Source organism: Rhipicephalus sanguineus, chromosome 10 (genome assembly GCF_013339695.2).
Source record: "Rhipicephalus sanguineus isolate Rsan-2018 chromosome 10, BIME_Rsan_1.4, whole genome shotgun sequence".
Taxonomy (NCBI): Eukaryota; Metazoa; Arthropoda; class Arachnida; order Ixodida; family Ixodidae; genus Rhipicephalus; species Rhipicephalus sanguineus.
Genome location: NC_051185.1, coordinates 21387637 through 21406267, shown reverse-complemented (window position 1 = coordinate 21406267; position 18631 = coordinate 21387637). Strand labels below are relative to the sequence as shown.

The window sequence follows — 18631 nt, the reverse complement described above, 5'->3', positions numbered from 1 at the left end:
TCGCCGCTAAAAGAAGAAAGTGCAGCGTAATTTCACCAGCTACTTTGATGTTGCTCAATAAAAGTGAGTTGCTGACGGTAGTATGCATATTTTCCTCCTTCTTCTTTTACCGCTTTGGTTAATACAATTTTTGCGTAATATGTTTTATTTTTCGGTTCCCATGAAAAAAGGTATCAGTTAGATTCCACTCTACTATTAAAGGGGCCCTGCAAAACTTCTCCAAGTAATCGTCAAATGGTCCCAATAAAAGTGCTTATTGCCTCACGAATGGACTGCCGCAAAAATTTTTAGAATCCGTCAAGTACGAGCGGAGTTACAGAGGTTTGTCGCACGCTTTAAGCGCTTTCTCTCTCCTTTCGTACCAGTAAGCGCGCTGAATGCTACGCAGGGGAGAGGGGGAACGACAAGGGGGCAGGAAGCTACGTCCGTTCTTCAGAGCGCCTCATGGCCTTGATCATTTTCTTGTCTTTCTTCCAACGCGCGGCTTACTTTCAGTGTGGTCGCGAGCACGCCCGCGGGCACGTGGCGGCATCCCCCGGCGGCCATTGTAACTATGCAGCTCCCGATGCTCAAATCAGCCAACGCGTCCGCGGACTTTGGGTTTATGGCGCGGTCATTTGGGTTAATGACATCATTTGTCGAGAGAAGAGGGAATGATTTCTAGCTGACTTTGAGAATTACTTGTAAATTTCCGGTTTCGTGCCGCGTAATAATACTTGGCTCGCGTGTTCTCAGGAGTATCGACTACCGATCGGCAGCGTTTTCTGAACATGCTCAAATAGTGTTGCAGCGCCCCTTCAAAGCGAGAAAATGGAAGCTGTAACGAGGAGGTCCTTGTTGCTGACGCCTGGTGCGAGTATTGCTTGTGTCGATGGTATATAGAAGGAACATGCGCTCCCAAAGTTCTATGTAGATTTTTTTTATAGCTGCCGTGGTGGCTTGGCGGCCATGCTGTGACGCTGCCAAGGTCAAGAACGCTGGTGTGATTCTCGGTCACTGTGGCCTCAATTGGTTACGAGCGAAAAGCAAGAACATCCGTGTACTTAGATTAAGGTGCACGTTAAAAAAATCTCCTGATGGCCGAAATTATTCCGGCGTCCCTCACTACAGCCTCATAACCATATCGCGGCTTTGGCACGTAAAAGTGGAGATGTTTTTAAAATTAATTTATGAAGTCTCCCACGACACAAATTAAATAGGCTCACTAGATGCAAGCCTTACAATGCATGTGGTCTTTCTTGTGGGGTTTTTCTCTCCAGTGCAGAGCTAAAGGGTAGCAAACGGCGCCGTTGTACTTAGAGCTCAATGCGCGAGTAATCACCAGCGAAGACGTTTAATCGAGGGAAACGTATTTAGCCCAGTAAATTCGCCTCGTCCGGTAATACCAAGTGTCTGTGGCCCACGTGGGCCTCATCGTTGTTTTATACAGCCATTATCTAACGTTGTGCAATCAATCAATCAATCAATCAATCAATCAATCAATCAATCAATCAATCAATCAATCAATCAATCAATCAATCAATCAATCAATCAATCAATCAATCAATCAATCAATCACTCTCGCGCAGGTTGTAAGCAGCGAGCAGTCGTTCGTGGAATTCGCGCGAGAGACGGTGGCCACGCTGTGCTGCCTCAACGCCCTCCTCTGGGAGGCCTTCCTCCGTCTCGTCGTGGGAAGGGCGAGGGCCAAGCGCTTCCTGTGCGCCGAGTACTACCGCAAGAAGGCCGAGCACTTCCAGGAGCTGTACTTCAGCTGCGAGAAGGACCGCTGCGCTTGCGTCCTCGCTTCCCAGGGTTGCCTGTGAGTCCAGATGGCGATTCCATACATCCGAATACTTCGAGTCTCCTTGGCAGACGTATATGTTTAGCACGTTCAGTGGGAAACAGTGTTGAAGCTAGCGGCAGTTCTTAGATGGAGGCTGTCAATTTAGTGGCGAAATGCACTGTCGTTTCAATTATGTCTTTAACAAAACGTCCTATTATCCATTAGCACTCAAGAAAGCAAAAACAAACCAAAAAAGCTAGAAGACATCGGTTTCGTCACAAAGAACGCATATTTTGAAGCCATCAAAATTTTCGGAATTCCGAGTGAAAACATTTTACCAGCGAGCCAAAGACAGGGACGAAGAAAGAAGCACACAGGAGGATAGCTAGATCGTCCTGTGCGATCGTCACGTACGCTCGTCCTGTGTGCGTCCTTCGCGCTCGTCCTGTGATCGTCATAGCGATGGCCCAGCGATCATCCTGAGTGCGTTTTTCTTTGTTCCCTACTCTCCCGGGTAAATTGTTTCCAAGTCAAAACCAACTAGCCCAAAGTGCAGCTTTAACTAGTTCCGAATGGATGATACGTTCGAAGTCAACGACCCATTTCACATATCGCTGTATGTGCCGTAGGGACATTGGTGTGAAAGTTAGAGACACGCAGGTTGTCATTCGAGTATTGATGTTGATGTCTTGGGAAAATAATGCGCGCTTCTTAGAGTAATTTTGTTCAAGAAGTAGAAATGTGCTACTACATGACCAGGAGATAATAATAAAGATGCTATTAACAACAACATAAAACACCCTCTGTATATTTTACGACAGAAAGTTGAGCTAATTGGTTGCTATGCATCGTGAAAAAAGTCAGGCGTGCAACACGGACACAAGAGAAGCGAGCCAGACAATAACAACAACAACAACAACAACAACAACAACAACAACAACAACAACGACGACGACGACGACGACGACGACGACGACGACGACGACAACAACAACGACGACGACGACGACGACGACGACGACGACAACAACAACAACAATAATAATAATTGTTGGGGTTTTACGTCATAAAACGATGATATGATTATGAGGGACGCCGTGGTGGAGGGCTCCGTAAATTTTGACCGTCTGGTGTTCTTTAACGAGCCAGGCAACAGAAACGCTCAGTGAAAGGTCACACTGTGGCGAAGTAGGCGGCAAACACAAAAGCCATCTGCGCATGCTCATGAATGACAGCGCCTCCCGTTGATCTGGCACACGCGCAGGTCTACTCGAGAGATATGTGTTTGAGCATCTAATTTTTTCATTATGCAAGTTAATGCATGTCTGGCTCACGCGCATGCACTTCCATTAACATTGAAATGCCGCGCGTCAAGGATTGCACACGTTTCTTCGCTCTCGCGCCTGTATAAAACGACTCGTTAATCGAGTTGTGGCGTGCATTAACTATTGAAACAACGTTACGAAGGATTAGACGAGAATCCTCCCGTTAATGGCCTCTTATGTTCAGCTAATCAGCAAATAATACAATGGCCTGTCTAGCCTACGTAGACGTGTCCGCAGCTTAAAGCGTGAATAGGGCGGCGTAAAGTCACTGTAACAGGGGCAGGTGTGTCAAGGGCATGCCACACGTCCTTTCCCGTGCATCTTTGCTCGACAAATAACCTAATCACGGACACCCTCACAAAATCACAAAACATCACAGGAAATCACAAGGAAAACACAGGAGAATTAACCACAGCTCTGCTGTTTGTGCAGATCTCACACTGGGTGGAACGGGGGTAATTTTTTTTCCTTCATGGCCTTGCAGGACTGGATCATATCGTCCGTTGGTCCAGGCGATTCGCGAGTTTCAGTTCCCGGCCATGATTCCACCGCTCGAGGTGTTCTGCCCCGAGGTCGACGAATGTCCCACGCGACCCGTGGTCATATTCGAAGAACAGTACGACCGCTTCGGCGAACTCTGTCCACTGTGCGGGCTCACGAAGCAATACGGTGAGGAATGGCCCCACCTGAATGGTGAGGAATGTTATTACTTTTGGTCCAACATCTGAAAATGCTGTACCTTCATATATTCATTGTATTTTTCGATTCCGTTAATAAAGGTAGCTTTCATATTCCTGGAGTGTGTTCTAAAACTAATCTGTAGGACTGGCCGATAAATATCGGGCTCAGAAGCTTATCATTCGAGACCCATCCAAAAGCTATAGTTTCGACGATCGTCTTCCGATGTCTTATGCTAAAATGTCCTTTTTTCCCGTAGGGTACTGATTCTTTGTATTCTTATCTCGAAATTTGATACAAAACTCTGACATCTTCAGCCAAAATACAGCAATTCTTCAGTGACTACAGCGCAGGGTGTTCAATCAATCAATCAATCAATCAATCAATCAATCAATCAATCAATCAATCAATCAATCAATCAATCAATCAATCAATCAATCAATCAATCAATCAATCAATCAATCAATCAATCAATCAATCAATCAATTCTTTAATAGAAACGTTAGTGTTAGGACCATAAGTATGCACAGAAGTATAACTGTCAGTCTGTGTGGATAGTTATCAGTTCTATCTGACCACATGCTTATTTAAGCAAAGATAATGGACAGAGCTGTAGTGAGCTAATAATATGCGCTTGCAAGAACATTTGGACGTTCATGCATTGGTAGGAGGAGGGGTTGGGTTGTGCTTCGCCACCCCTGGATCAGTTTCGGTAGGGTGAGCGAAATCCTGCACCTCCGCCCTGCAGCCTCCGTCATGGACCCCATACACGCCCTCTTTCAGAATAAAGCCAACACATCTGTGCGACCATGAAAGAAAAGGCGTCCTTTGACTGTTTTGCAACACATGTGACTCTCATATGTATAACTCTCTCTAGAGGGACACGTTGACTCTCTTTAGGAAAGTCGCGAGATGTATGACTCTCTTTCAAGAGACACGCTGACTCTCCTTTGGAAAGTCGTGCGTCCAACGACTCCGATAAAGAGAGTCAACGTGCCTCTGTGAAGGGAGTTGTACATGTGAGAGTGAGTCACTTGTGTAGCGAAAACTCACAGGGTCCCTTGTGCATTCGCCTAAGACGACTCGAAGGCGAAAGCCATCTTCTTTTTCTTCTCAGTTGATGAATGTACTGATCCTGCCCCGCCACCCTTTGAAAGCTTTGTTCACCTAGCGTGGTTTTGCACTGCCTCCAAGATCGGAGGCACCTCACCTGGTTTTGCACTGCCTATCGGCACAGCTTTGACCAAGCCATAATGTGACGTTACATCACTTGACGTCACGCCAGAATTTGTGACGTCATGAAGACGTCGCAAATTTTCGCGATCTGTGACGTCATTATGACGTCACATTTTGACGTCATCACGTGATGATGTTTCGCTCGTGCTGTGCCCGACGTCGCGGGACGCCGACGGTCAATTTTCGCGTTTGATGGGGCATCTAAGGCTTTCGCCTTAAAAAAAGAGTCAAATGACACCTTTTTTTCTTAGAGTGTAGACTGGATGTGCTCTCCCAAGTGTGCTCGTGATTCTGCCGACCCTCCCTTTTTTCTGTCTCTCTTTTCGCCTCCTGATCTCTTTCCCCAGTGCAGGGTAGCAAACCGGACGTGCTTCTGGTTAACCTGCCTGCCTTGCCTTGCTTCCCTCGCTCTCTGCAGAAGGGTGCGTCTCTGAGGTGCACGTGGGCGTCCAGTCCAGAGTCACCCATGGCACCGGCATTGCGAACGCCATGGTCCACACTCCGCACAGGATGGTGGACATGGCGAGTCCTCCGCCATATTACACGCCTATGTTGTTCGCGGACTCGACGGCAGGGAACGCTGGGGCAGCGACTAGCAGCGCAGCTTCGGCGCCTGTCAGGAACAAGCCCGTTGAGAGCGACAGATCGGTCCACGAAAGGTGACTAACTTCATCTCTCTATTTACAAACGCCTCACAGGCTACACGTAGGAGTATTATGGGAGGGAGACTACAAATTAGTTACCGAGAACACAAAAATAAACAAAAGAAATCATAAAAAAACAATATTATACACTGACAAAATGTAAGATACATGGTATAACATAGGTTTTAACATTATGATAATAATATAGTTATGCTTTAATATGTATTTTTATAAGTATATGGGTGGTGATGATTTTCGACTGCTGACCCAAGTCACGGGTTCGATCCTGGCAGCGGCGGTCGCAAAGGAGGGGAAATTCTAGAGGCCTGTGTCATGTCAGTGCACGTTAAGGAACCCCAGGTGGTAAAATTTTTCGGAGCCCTCCCCTACGGCTTCCCTGATAATCATATCGCGCTTTTGGGACGTCAAAACCCCAGCAATTATTATTAATATTATTAACAGCCCTAGACGGCGGCGCCTATGTGTGGAATGTAAAACTGTCTATTGGAACATGTTTCAAATGACTTCGAATGCGAAGGACGGGCCAGAAGCATTCGGCTCATGTATGTTGCCCTTTCTTGTGCGTTTAGGAATCAAAATCTTATCCTCTTTCTTGCCCGTAAAAAACTGGCAGACTGTTTACAAGTGCGAAACCGGAATTTTTGTTTGTTTGTCTCTCAGAACATTAGAGGTTTATGAATACGACCAAGAAAGATTCACCAGCGATGCACCCGGCATGTAAATAAATGACAAAATAATCAAGTACGTGTTATCGTATGTTAACTTGGTTCAAGTGTTGGCACGCACCACGGTGGTCTAGCGGTTATGGGGATCGACTGCTGACCTAAAGGTCGCGGGATCGATTCCCGGCCGCGGCGGCCGCATTTTTGATTTAGGCGAAGATGCTTGAGGCCCGTGTACTTAGATTTAGGCGCACGTTAAAGAGTCCCCAGGTGGTCGAAATTTCTGGAGCCCTCGATCACGGCGTCCCTCATAACCATATCGTGGTTTTGGGACGTTAAACCCCAGCAATTATTATTATTATTATATACAAGTGTTGGTCACATTCTACGCTGTTTATGGATGCTCTTTTCTTTCTTTTTTTTTTTCAGGTTCTTAAAACTCAAGAGCCGCATCAACCTTTTCAGGCGCACGGATTGGATCATGTAAGTGCAACAATGTACCAGTATCGTAAATCAAAATTTCGTGCATGCGGTCGAGTCAAATATTTATAGCGATGCTTTCTATGGGAGGGAAATTGGGATGTCACAAACAATTTTTGTGTCCGCATTAAAAAACGCCGTTTTCTCTACTAAAATATGGAAAAAACTAGTTAGTTTTTCAAAAGTAGGGTACGCGAACTGTCATCTAAAGCTGTTATCAGGACGAGGTATACAGCAGTACATTAACCAATCTTAAAAAATTATAATTTTTACGCATATCGTATCGTATTTCCTTTTATATTACCAGTACCGCCTAGTATTGGCTGGCTCTTGGCTAATGTCGTCTATAGGTGGCCGTGGGCTGTTATAACAATTGAATTGAATTATGCCTGTGTACAACTATTCCTTTGCCTCTCTCTGATGAACTCTTCGCGCATCACGACAAGAAACCAGCCAAACATTTTGTTTGCTAAAGTGTGGCCTCCGCGATCAGCGCTGGCGGAGCTGATCGCGGAGGCTTCTGTTTGACTTTCATTTTATCCGAACGCGCAGGTCAGAGCCGGAGTTTGTCGGTCTCGCCAAGCGGACTCTCGTGTTCCGACAGCTTCAGGGAAGCTGCGAGTCGATCGGAGCCATCTACCGAAGTTCGGAGCCAATACACTTCGTCGTTTTTGTCAATGGTCTCGGAGGTAGACGTGCCATGCCTGCCTCTCTTCGATACGATCATGAAGGGAAAAAGAAAACTGGGAGAAAGTGTCACGGGACAATCTTGAAATCCAATGAAAATATTTAAGGGAGAAATGGGCCCTGGTAACGTTATAGGCAAGCGCTAGGATTGGTCGGCTCGCTTTGGTTGTGTCTGCTGCGGGCGCTGTAGGGGCCCAATCCTACCCTCCTACCCAGGAGGCACCGCGCACTGGTCGGTGGGTGTGTTGGGGGGTGGGAGGTGACGGGGAGGGAGGAGGCGTCAGAGAAGGTTGGCTTGCCGAGGTTAGCGAAATCACGGGATGCTCCCACCTAGTTTTTTCCTTCCTTCATGCATACGACGTACTGTGACACGTTACTCCTAATGTAGCCGTTCGTTTGCGAAGTGTAAACGTAAGGCCGGAAAATGCTTACCCAGAAATAAATTGGCCGACTGGAATTGAGATAACGGAAGTTACTTCTGATCGCCTTGGATGTTCGACGTTTTTTAAAAAAATATTCGTGAGTGTAACCTGTTTGTTTAATTGGCAGCATCCAACACCAGCATCAGCCATGATCCGCAAGCACGCGGGTGCTCGCAAATAAAGCGGCGCTTTGAAACGAGTAATACCTTTCCAAACGTGGCTGTAAACTGCACCCTCGTGATATTCCACGTCCGGGAACGCATGTAAGTGGACTTACGTGGCCATACATCTGGGTACATCCGGTTACACCCGTAACCGTTACGGATGCAGCTGTAACATCCGATAACATCCGGTTATATCCATATTCGGCTGTTACCAGATGTACTGGATCAGGAAGTAGCCTGACTCGTGACAGGATGTTACGTGATGTACCAGATCAGAATGTAACCGGATCCGTAAAGGAATGTTACCGGATGTTCCGCTGTGCTTTAACGTCCGGTTGTATCTGTAACCAGATGCTACCATGTGTACCGGATCATGATGTAACGGGATCCGTAACGGCAGGTGACCGGATGTACAGGATAAGGATGTAAGCGGATCCGTAACCGGGTGTTACCGGCAATACCGTTGAACCGTTACGTCCAGTTTCATGTGTGACCGGATGGTACCGGACATCATCTTTACATGACTGTCGGCACAATTCGGAATGACGTTTGCGGGAATGCGCCACATCACGAGTGGCATGCGCAGTACTGGAGACTTGAAGCTAACTGTATAGTCGTGCACAGTTGCTGAGTGAGCATGATGAATAAATGTCTCCTTGTGCGTGTAGTTTACAGTGTCAATGCTTTATTTCCTTCCTAGGCAAGAGCAGCGATTTCTTCTGGGCAAAGAGGTGGATGAAGCTCTTGATAGGCGCGCCCAAACACATCCTTATCTGGTCCGAAGCCAACGAGGTAAGCTCATCGTTTCGTTCAGAAGAGTTTTGACAACGGATTGGTTGGGCACATGCGAAGATGAAAAACGCGAAAAAAAAACTCACATGTTTCCTTATGCCTAAGACGGCACGAAGGTGAAAGCTATCTTCGTCTTTTGCTTCTCAATCGATCTATTGATACACCCCCGCGCCCCTCTGAAAACTTTCTGCACCTAACGTGGTTTCGCACTGCCTCCGGGATCGGAGGCATTGGAAACTTTCTTCACCTCACCTGGTATTGCACTGCACTAATTTTGAATTATTTCTTTTTCCTGTTCGGTTCCAGCAAGAACAGACCTTTGACGAAATATCTGTTTGCGGCTTGAGGTTGGCTGTCGAGGTAGCATCGTACCTCGACAACATCGGAACGACAAACTTCAAGCTTAGGTATGAAATGTCAATCGACTCACTCATTCATTTGTTATCTTCGTTTTATTTAAATAATTACCTTGATCCTTGATAATGATATTTTGATTCCTTTAGCTCTAAAGGTTAGAACCAAACGGTAGGCAGCTGCTGGTACCATCGTCATGCGAAAAGCTGATAAATGTGATAGTGATATTTCGTCGTCCGAATTTATTTGGCACACATATTAATGTTACTGAAACTGCCTTCCTTTGAATCTATCAACCTAAGTTTCCAGGGGAAATATGTGAAGAAAGAAATTTTTCTGGCCTTATGAAATTACCCCTTGACAATAATACTAGCACCGTTCTTGTAATAACAGTAATATCTGGGGTTTTACGTGTCAAAACCGCGATGTGATTATGAAGCACGCCGTAGTGAAGATGCTCCGGAAATATAAACCATCTGGGGTTCTTTAACGCGCCCTGATATCGCACAGTACACGGACTTCTTAGCGTTAGCCTCCATAGAAATGCGACCGCCTAGGGCCGGGATCGAACCTGCGACCATCGGGTCAGTAGCTGAGCACCGTAACCACTGAACCACCGTGGCGAGCCACCATTCTTGTCCCCAGTAGACAGTTAATATGCCAGAAAACTCCCAAAAAGAAAATACGGGTGGCGGTACCTAGCGGGAAGTTCCGGCACCGACTCGACACATGGGCGTCCATCGCATGCGTTTCTGACAAGGCGATCGACGCCTTGTCAGAAACGCACGCGTTAGTAACCCACCGATCACCTTGTCAGAAAATGAGGCCCATTATCTTTGCACCAGGTGAAATTTTTTCTCAGTAGACTAGTTCATAGTCATTGAAGCCATAGCGCTGTTAAGACAGGGACCACAGAAAAAAAAAAAGAGAACGTCACAAACCAACTAGCCCAAAAGTTTGTTCTCTTAGTTCACAGTCAGCCCGCCACGGTGGTCTAGTGGTCATGGTGCTCGACTGCAGACCCGAAGGTCGCGGGATCGAATCCCTGTCGCGGCGGTCGCATTTCGATGGAGATGAAATGTTAGAGGCTCGTGTACTTTGATTCAGGTGCACATTAAATAAACCCAGATGGTCGAAATTTCCGCAGCCCTCCACTACGGCGTCCGTCATAATAATATCGTGGTTTTGCGACGTTAAACCCCATCGATTATCATTATTACGCTCAGTAGATTAGTTCACAGTGAAAAGTTCTTATTTGTGTTTTCTGCTATGGAATGTTCACGTGTCATTCAATGTTAAGGGTTGCAAGTACTGCTCGAAAACGAAAACAGAACATTTCGTTGGAAGTTCGCGATGTGTGACGTCAGATGCCTCTTTCCCTGTGTGTCCTAGTTCTTTTCTGCGCTTTTTACAAAGTGAAAATGACATACCAACAAGCCCACATCGACACCATTATCTATTTCTACTTCCTAATCTTCCATGTCTGCCCTGTCATCGCTTTTTGTTTTTCAGTTTTATCGGATTCTCTCTCGGATGTGTCCTAGTGCGCGCCGCCCTCACTTGCGCCCAGATGAGACCGTACATCAGAAACCTGCACACCTTCTTCTCCGTGAATGGTCCGCACCTCGGCGTCGTGTACGTCAAGAGCAGGTTTCTCAGGTTTCGTAAGTGTCTTGTCTACATCTCGCAGTTTCTCGCGGGTATTCAAGATGGTCAAGAGTTGGACGGAATCCCGTCTGGTCGGGGAGTAACACGGACGAAGGAAAACGCAGCGCCGACCACAGTAAAAATATATTTGTGAAAAAGACTTTTCGGGCGTTTTGCGAACAAGGCGTCCGTGCAGGAGCCGAAACGTCTTTTTCTACGAATATATTTTGACTCTGATCGGCGCCGTGTTTTTCTTCGTCCAAGTATTCAAGAGAACACGCTTTGTGTGTAGCACTTAGTGCGTATTATTTGCGCAAGCTTTCTACGATTCTGTAGGCAGTTTCAATATTGAATACGGTGGTTCTTACTGGCCAGAATAACGATATGATTAAGAATAACACTGCAGTGACAGACTCCGGTTTAAATTTTACCTCCTTGGTTTCTTTAACGTGCACCTAAATATATAATTACAGTCCTCACGGATTGAAATGCGATATTTAGGTCTAAGTAACGCACGTACAGTCGTCCAAATCTTTATCTAGCGAGCGCGAGCAGCGAGTTTTCTGTGCGCTAGCGCCATATGGCGGAGCAGAGTTACGAACTAGGCGACTGTAAGCGCATTCCCACAAAGCGCCGTCAGCTGTGCCTGTAGTCTGCTAGGCTGTTCCTTCATACGAACGTCACCCGATATCAGCGCACGTCAGATGAACCGCGTTCTTTGGCCTGTTTCATGGGTGGCTGCGTGTGACGTAACTTTAAACTTCATTTCCTCGATCCCTTTCTGCACCGTTCATCTTTGGAACATCAAATTTGAGCAAAACCATTCGCCTACTCACGGTGCTTGTTCGTGTGAAGTGCCGCTGATATGGGGTGACGTCCGTAAGAAGGAACTGCCCAGCAGACGATAGGCACAGCTGAGCGCGCTTTGTGCGCATGCGCTTATCCTCGCACTGTTTGCAACTCCGCTCCTTCGTATGGCGCTAGCCCACAGAAAAGTCACCGTTCGCGAACGTAATTTAAATATTTGGGCGGCTGTACACTTGGTTCCAACGGTTAGAGTTTATGCCATACTGGCGTAATTTCGATTCGGAACATTTACGTCAGAGTCAACCTTACCTTTACCGGCCAGTGTCGTAGCAACATGACGGGGTTATTTCGCGCAGGTTGCGGGTACCAGTCGTCATACTCAATGTTTTGATGTAAGGTAAAACGGGCGGCATTCACACAATACTAATTGGGGCTTAACGGTGTTCTGCTGTTTCTGATTCCAGAGATTTCAATCCTGTCCAAGATACACATGAAGGGCTCGGTGAAGGAGCTCACGTTTCAGGATTCGTCGGACCTGCGGAGGTGCTACTTGTACATCCTGAGCCAGGCACCGGGTGAGGTTTGCATGCAAAAAAAAAAACAACTTCCCGACTAACGTCGAACGAATTTTCTTTCACTGCTTGTGATCAAGAGGCCAATTGCAACGGAATTTCAATTTGGCTAAGGTAGGAATTATTGATATTGGACTACATGGTACCCGTACCTTCTGAACACGCAAGAGGAGGTACACGAACCAAGTATGCAGCAAAGCACTACTTCTAACTTAGTTTTGATGCATGGTAATGCGTGCTAGAGAACATGCCGCTGGTAGGACTATACTAGCCGGCTAGCTGTCGTTTTGTCCACTTCAATTTCTTTGCATTTATATCGTAATTACCACATTACAGTTAAAAGACTACATATAATGCCCCTATACTTCCCTTGTCTGTTGATTTCACTAGGTTGCGCCTAAGAAAGAAAACGATCCCTCGATCCATTCCCCATCTTACGTTCACTCGGAGAGCTAATGACAGCGCTAATTTCAGTTTCGGTATAAAGAAGTGCTTCTTTTCTTATTACTTTTTTTTGCGAGCTTTTTGCGACGCTCTTGTATTTATGACAAACTTCGTACTTGGGACGGATGCTTCTCTGTGTTCACACTATTTTGAAGTGTAGACCAGATTATTTTAATCGTGCACCCGTGTTTAGAGCAAGTACTGATAACCTTGACCCCAGTTATCACATGTCGACGCGGCCATCACGTGCGTAGCATTTCCTAATAATACACTAGAGGGAAATCTGGCGCTAGTGTCTATGGGAGCTGCAATGCATGGCGGTTCAGGCAGCATGGTAATGATGGGTAGTACATGGATTTGCCTAGACTTCGTTCTTTTGGCTCCGTGTGGCTCTGCGTGGCCTCCAGCCGCATTGTCGCAAGGTGAAGTTCAGCAAAAGTTCAGCAGTACCACTTAGCAACCTTGGATCTTTTAGGCTTACCAGTTCAAATCAGGTTACTGAGGCTCCCAACAAGCCATTGTTTTATCTGAAACAAAGGTGAAAACACGACAATAAACAAAGCCACGAGTGCGTTCCAAGCCACAAGCACGAAGACTAGGCGAATCCATGTACTACTCACACTTCCCATAGTGGCTGAACGATCGCAGCGCCACAATTTCCTCTAATAAATATTGTAGGAAACTCTATGGCTCCGCCTGATCCGCAGCGGCTCGGCTGAAATGGCTGCACCTTACAAGTGATGAAAATTCTCGTCCATAGGCTTTTTGTGCATTGTAAATCCCGTTGCAGTTGCGCTTTAAAGGGGCCCTGCGACACTTTTTCAGCATGGTCGGAAAAGCTGCCGATCGGTAGTCGAGGCTCCTGAGAAGACGCGAGCCAAACATTATAGCGCAGCGTGCGGCCTGGAATTTCCAGATAATTTTCAAAGTAAGCTAGAAATCGTTCCCTCTTCTCTCGGCAAATGATGCATTAAAGACAACTGAACGCGCCATAAACCCAAAGTTCACGGAGATCGGCTGATTTGAGCATCGTGGGTTGCATAGTTACCGTGGCCGCCGCGGGATGCCGCAAGCGCCCACGCGCGTGCTCGCGATCACATTGAAACTAAGCAACGCGTTCGAAGAAAAAAAAGTGCTCAAGGTCACGACGCGCGCTGACGAAGGGACACGTCTTCTTGCCCCCTTGTCACCCCTCTCCCTGCGTAGCTTTCAGCGTGCTCGATGGTATGAAAGGAGAGAGAGAGAAAGCGCTTGAAATGTGCGACAAATCCCCGTGACTCCACCCGTACTTGACGGATTCTAAAAATTTTTGCGGCAGTCCACTCGTGAGGTAATAGGCTCTTTTGACGAAGCCATCCGACGATTGCATGGAAAAGTGCTGCAGGGCCAATTAAAAGGTGCGCTCGGTAAATGCTCGTTAAGTAAACGAAATAATGCGTTACGAATAATCAAGGTTCCTCGCCTTTTGATAGGTCTCGAGTACTTCAAGAACGTCTTGCTCGTCGGTTCGTCCCAGGACAAGCTTGTTCCGGTGCATTCCTCCAACATACAACACTGTCCGGCATCGCTTGTCGATAACACCGTCGTAGGTGCGCTCTGTTTGCTGCAATCATGGGTTTCTTGTTTTGCTCGAATGGGGGGCGTTCGTGAGGACTATTACGAACAAATGAATGAATGAATGAATGAATGAATGAATGAATGAATGAATGAATGAATGAATGAATCATTGATTTCGATATAACGCTGATATCAGTATATATCGCTGAAGCAATCATTCATTCATTCACAAAACTTTATTAAGAGTCCTGAAGCCCGGTCTTTTCAGACCGAGGCGGGCCGCGTCCACGTCGGCACCGTTAGGCCGAGCCTTAGGGCGCCATCGTGAACCCTCTGGACAGCCCGTAGTTGATCCTGATACGAACAGCTGGAGATCATCTTCTGCCAGTGAAGCCATTTTTCTTCGGGGTTGGCGAGAGTCGCGGGACAGCCCGCCAGCATGTGTCTGATTTCAATGATGCCACCGCATGCGTCACATTCTTTTCTAATTTCATTTTCAGGGTATGAGCACGCCGAATAAGTTTGCGAAATAAGGTGGCACCAGGAGGTATTTGCGCAGAGAGATAGAGAGAGAAACACATTTATATCCTGTCCGGCAAATGAAAGGGATGAGTAATACCCCTTCTAGGCGTCGACCATGGGCCCTTGGGCTCTGCCGGTGTCTTCGGCCCAAGGCTAATATTCGGGGGCCAAATTGAGCAGCGCGGAACCCCACTATGTGCAGTCCGAAGCTGTATCCCAGGGAGGACTATCTTTTATTTTATTGCAGTAACAACTATATGGAAACTCTCGCCTGGTTTCTGCCATCTCCGTCATGTTCCGCATAAAGTCGGAATCGATAACGTCGCCTCGCACATCGTACGTCCTACGCGCAAGTAAAAGCAAAGAAGCGCTGGAGACGAACGCGGCTGAAGCAGAGATGAAACAAGCCGGTCATCGTCGTCGCACGAAGGGTGCATGCGATAACATCACCCTGCTTGCGAGGCCTGCAGTTGATGGCTCCTTAAGCAGAGAGGCAGCGTGCCGGCCGTCTTTCGTTGGACAGGAGCATGAAGGAGCGCCCGTAAGGGGGGAGGGGTGACTACGTCGCTGGAGCAGCAACTGCGACCTTTGTTCATCTCCTGGTATCTGTCGAGAAAGCGCGCGCTGGCGCGCGCGCGCTATCTCGACAGACACCAGGAGATGGCTCGTAAACTTGCTGTGCTCTCACAGCTTCGTGTTGAGAGGACAGCGCGCATGAAAACCGCTTAGGTCCCTGGAGCAGCCGTATTACCTTAAACCAGCGTTTTGTATAGTTGTGAGAGATCGGATCCGAAAGAGCTAGCTGCTAGAGTTACGTCGTATAACATTCCAATTAATTGGTATCGCATTCACTGCTTCATTCTTTCGGCGAAACTGTGGTTTTTTTTTCTGTGCGATACACGAGTGAAATCAATGGACGCGAGTGTAAGATATGCTTTCGTCAAAAAAATAAAGTAAATAATGGCTGTTCGCGTCGCTCTAATATGAAGGCACATTTGGGGTGTCTCTCGTCATGTTGGCTCCCACAACGATAATTGTCCATCTGGCCTTCCTCGGAAACTCTTCGCTCGCCACTTTTCTGTACCATGTCACGTAGATAGCGCGCGCCCCGTTCGTGAACTGCCTTCTAAAAAATAAAGTCCTTTGACTCCTTTCGCAGAGTGCTGACTTGCCACGTATACGACTATCTTTATAGGGGCACGTTAACTCTCCTGTGGGTCACACGACTCTCCTAAGGGAGTACAGTGACCTCCAAAGACAGTTGTGTCTCTTTAAAGAGAGTCATGTCAGGACTCTCCGAAAGGAGTCAAAGGACTCTCTTTCTTTTCTCAGAGTGTGTAATACAGAGCTTCCGGCGCTAACGTATGGAAAGGCAAGCGGGATAGACTACGGTTATTAATGTGACACAGAAAGACGCCCTAAATTCACCGGTTTTCCTAATTTCTTTCTTGTACCGATGTCACACGGTAAGCTGCTGATCGCGATTGAGCCTGATAAGGATATAATTTCTCAACTGTGACTGGCTCCCTTCTGTAGCTTGCGCGAAGGATACAACCACGATCGTGAAGGTTGATCCAGGTCGGGCCCTATCGCGATTAAAAGTGACCACGTGACACCTGTATTAGAGTATGTAAACCAGAGATGGCAAAATTACTCCTAAAAAGTAGCTAAATTACGTTACAAATAACAGCTGGTCCAAATTGATGACATTACTATTACCTTTGGAAATTAAGTTACTTCGAAATTATTTTAACAAACGTTAATTATTGGCAGGAGTTTCGAGAGCCGTGGCCTTCGAAACGTCTGACAAAAGAAAGCTTTATAAAAAATACGCTCCTGACAAAAAAGCACAACAAAAAACCATGCTTTAGTATTCGAAAAAGGGCGAGAGCATGATATGGACAAAAACCGCTCAGCCAGTCTCAGCTTGTGTAAATTGATGTGCTGGGTTTGAAAAGTTCTATGACTCTTAGCCTTGCGATTGGGGAACGCCAGCTAGCTTCGCTGTTAAGGCAGTGAACCTGGGTTAATTTTTGTTTTATTAACCTGTGTTCACGCGGTGATTAACAGGCAAGACGTATGACGAGATGATCAAGAACCTCCTGGGTCCACTGCTCAAGCGCGACGACGTGAACCTGAGGCGCTTCGACGTCTTCTACGACACCGGTCGGCTGCGTTATCTGGAATCGGTGTTCCTCAGCCTGTCGCACGTCTGCGCACTCATGTCACGGAACCTGTTCGAGAAGTTCATGCTACTCTCTGCCGCCGAGTGCTTCAAGTGAACACCGCAGAACCTCGACAGACAGGCATCAGTGCCTGTCGGTCTTCCACCGAACATTCCTTGTGGAAAACATTATCAGCAATTGCTGTAGCGTTCCCGAACGCGCCACGAAAAACACCTGCCTTCTTGTGTTATTGCAAGAGAGCACTGGCTTCATAGAATGTGACTATATTCCGCTTGAGTCTTTAAGCCTACGTCCTGCACTCCTTAGCGAAGATCATGCTGTTCTCTGTCGCTGGTTACTTCAAGTATAGTAATAAATGTTGGCGTTTTACGTCCCGAAACCACTATATGATTGAGAGACGCCGTATTGAAGGACTCCGCAAATGTCCACCACCTGGGGCTCTTTAGCGTGCACCTATGTCTAAGCACACGGGCCTCAGTCTCGCTACGCGAATCGAACGTTCTTACGGTTCGTGTTGCCCGTCGCCTCGATTCGATGCGAAGATCGACGCCCTGCCCAGTTGTCGCCGCTGCTGTCGACGTCTTGGGGTCGTCGTCATCGATCCGCTGCGTAGCTAGTCTTCCTCGTCGCCGATCCTCCGGCCCTTCGTCGAGAACATCCGTCTCGTCCAGTTAGGCCTAACTCCTGGCCTCCCCTTGGTGCCACCGGGTCGAACTGTCGACGTGGCTCTCCGGTGATTGCTGGTGGGTCGCCGTCGTCTTGCCGAGCTGTGGTAGTGCTGCAGGTGCCTCGAGAACTGCGTACTGAGGCTGCCGCAAGCCCGGGACGCCTCGCTCGGTAGACCCCGAGGTCGACGGCCACCCTCCCGGGGCATGCACAACGCTGCCTCCAGAACTCAGCCCTGCTGCTCTCGTCGCGGACGCGACGCTGGCTTCCACCACCTTGCTCCTCGACGACTCCACCGAACAATGACTGCTTGTTCCTCTGGGGTTCCGCACCTCAGTTCGGGTCGCGTGGCACGCGCCTTTCTCCGGCCAATGGCTTGCGTCGACGTGGCGGGTGGTGCACACCATCGGGTACTTTTCCATTCCCCGCACACCATCGACGCATTGCGCTGTCCGGCACGCGCCCCGTGCCCCTTTTACTCATGACACTGGGCCCCCTTTTAAGAGTTTTTTCTTAAAAAACTGCTTTGGTCCTCCTCTTCAGGGTTATGGCCCTCTGCTCTTCTGATAGTGTCTTGTAGCTTGTGCTCCTCTTTCCTTGCTTGACCTATGCACACCTTCACTTCCCCACTTTGTCACGCACTTTCACTCACAATTTACTTCACCGCACATAGTTCCTACAACACCACTATCATTGGTTTTACAAACCACATGTTCATTGTCCAGAACACCATAATCTACCAGGTACGATACTACACAATGTCACAATCGGTCGCTTCATTGGTGACTAATCACAAAGTGCTTGACATCTTTCTGTATGCCTGGCCAAAATGCCTCCTTCGTCACTTCCCTACGCAGGTTCTGTGTATCTCTGAACCCATTCGCATACCAATGTTCTAATATGACCCGTCTATAACATGCGGGCACCATCAGTTGTCTAATTAGTGTCCCTCTTTTCCAAAACTTACGGAAAATTAACTCTTCGACTGATTCGTAGGACA

General features: G+C 47.5%; 1 protein-coding gene across 1 annotated transcript; it reads left to right on the top strand.

Moving 5' to 3' along the window:
* The first annotated feature begins 1672 nt into the window (after nt 1-1672).
* LOC119407225 (protein FAM135B-like) lies at nt 1673-17233 on the top strand. The gene is made up of 10 exons (XM_037674106.2): nt 1673-1801; nt 5423-5663; nt 6761-6814; nt 7364-7500; nt 8785-8876; nt 9183-9283; nt 10743-10894; nt 12149-12259; nt 14173-14289; nt 16850-17233. Exons 2-10 carry the CDS (start codon nt 5494-5496, stop codon nt 17059-17061), a joined length of 1146 nt encoding a protein of 381 aa, XP_037530034.1. The 5' UTR covers nt 1673-1801; nt 5423-5493; the 3' UTR covers nt 17062-17233.
* The last annotated feature ends 1398 nt before the right edge of the window (nt 17234-18631 follow it).

Bases quoted from the DNA above. Each gene is read 5' to 3' on its own strand.
- LOC119407225 (XM_037674106.2), top strand. From the start codon at position 5,494: ATGGTCCACACTCCGCACAGGATGGTGGACATGGCGAGTCCTCCGCCA. The intron at 6,815-7,363 runs GTAAGTGCAACA...CCGAACGCGCAG, and splicing joins AGGCGCACGGATTGGATCAT to GTCAGAGCCGGAGTTTGTCG. The intron at 7,501-8,784 runs GTAGACGTGCCA...TTTCCTTCCTAG, and splicing joins TTTTGTCAATGGTCTCGGAG to GCAAGAGCAGCGATTTCTTC.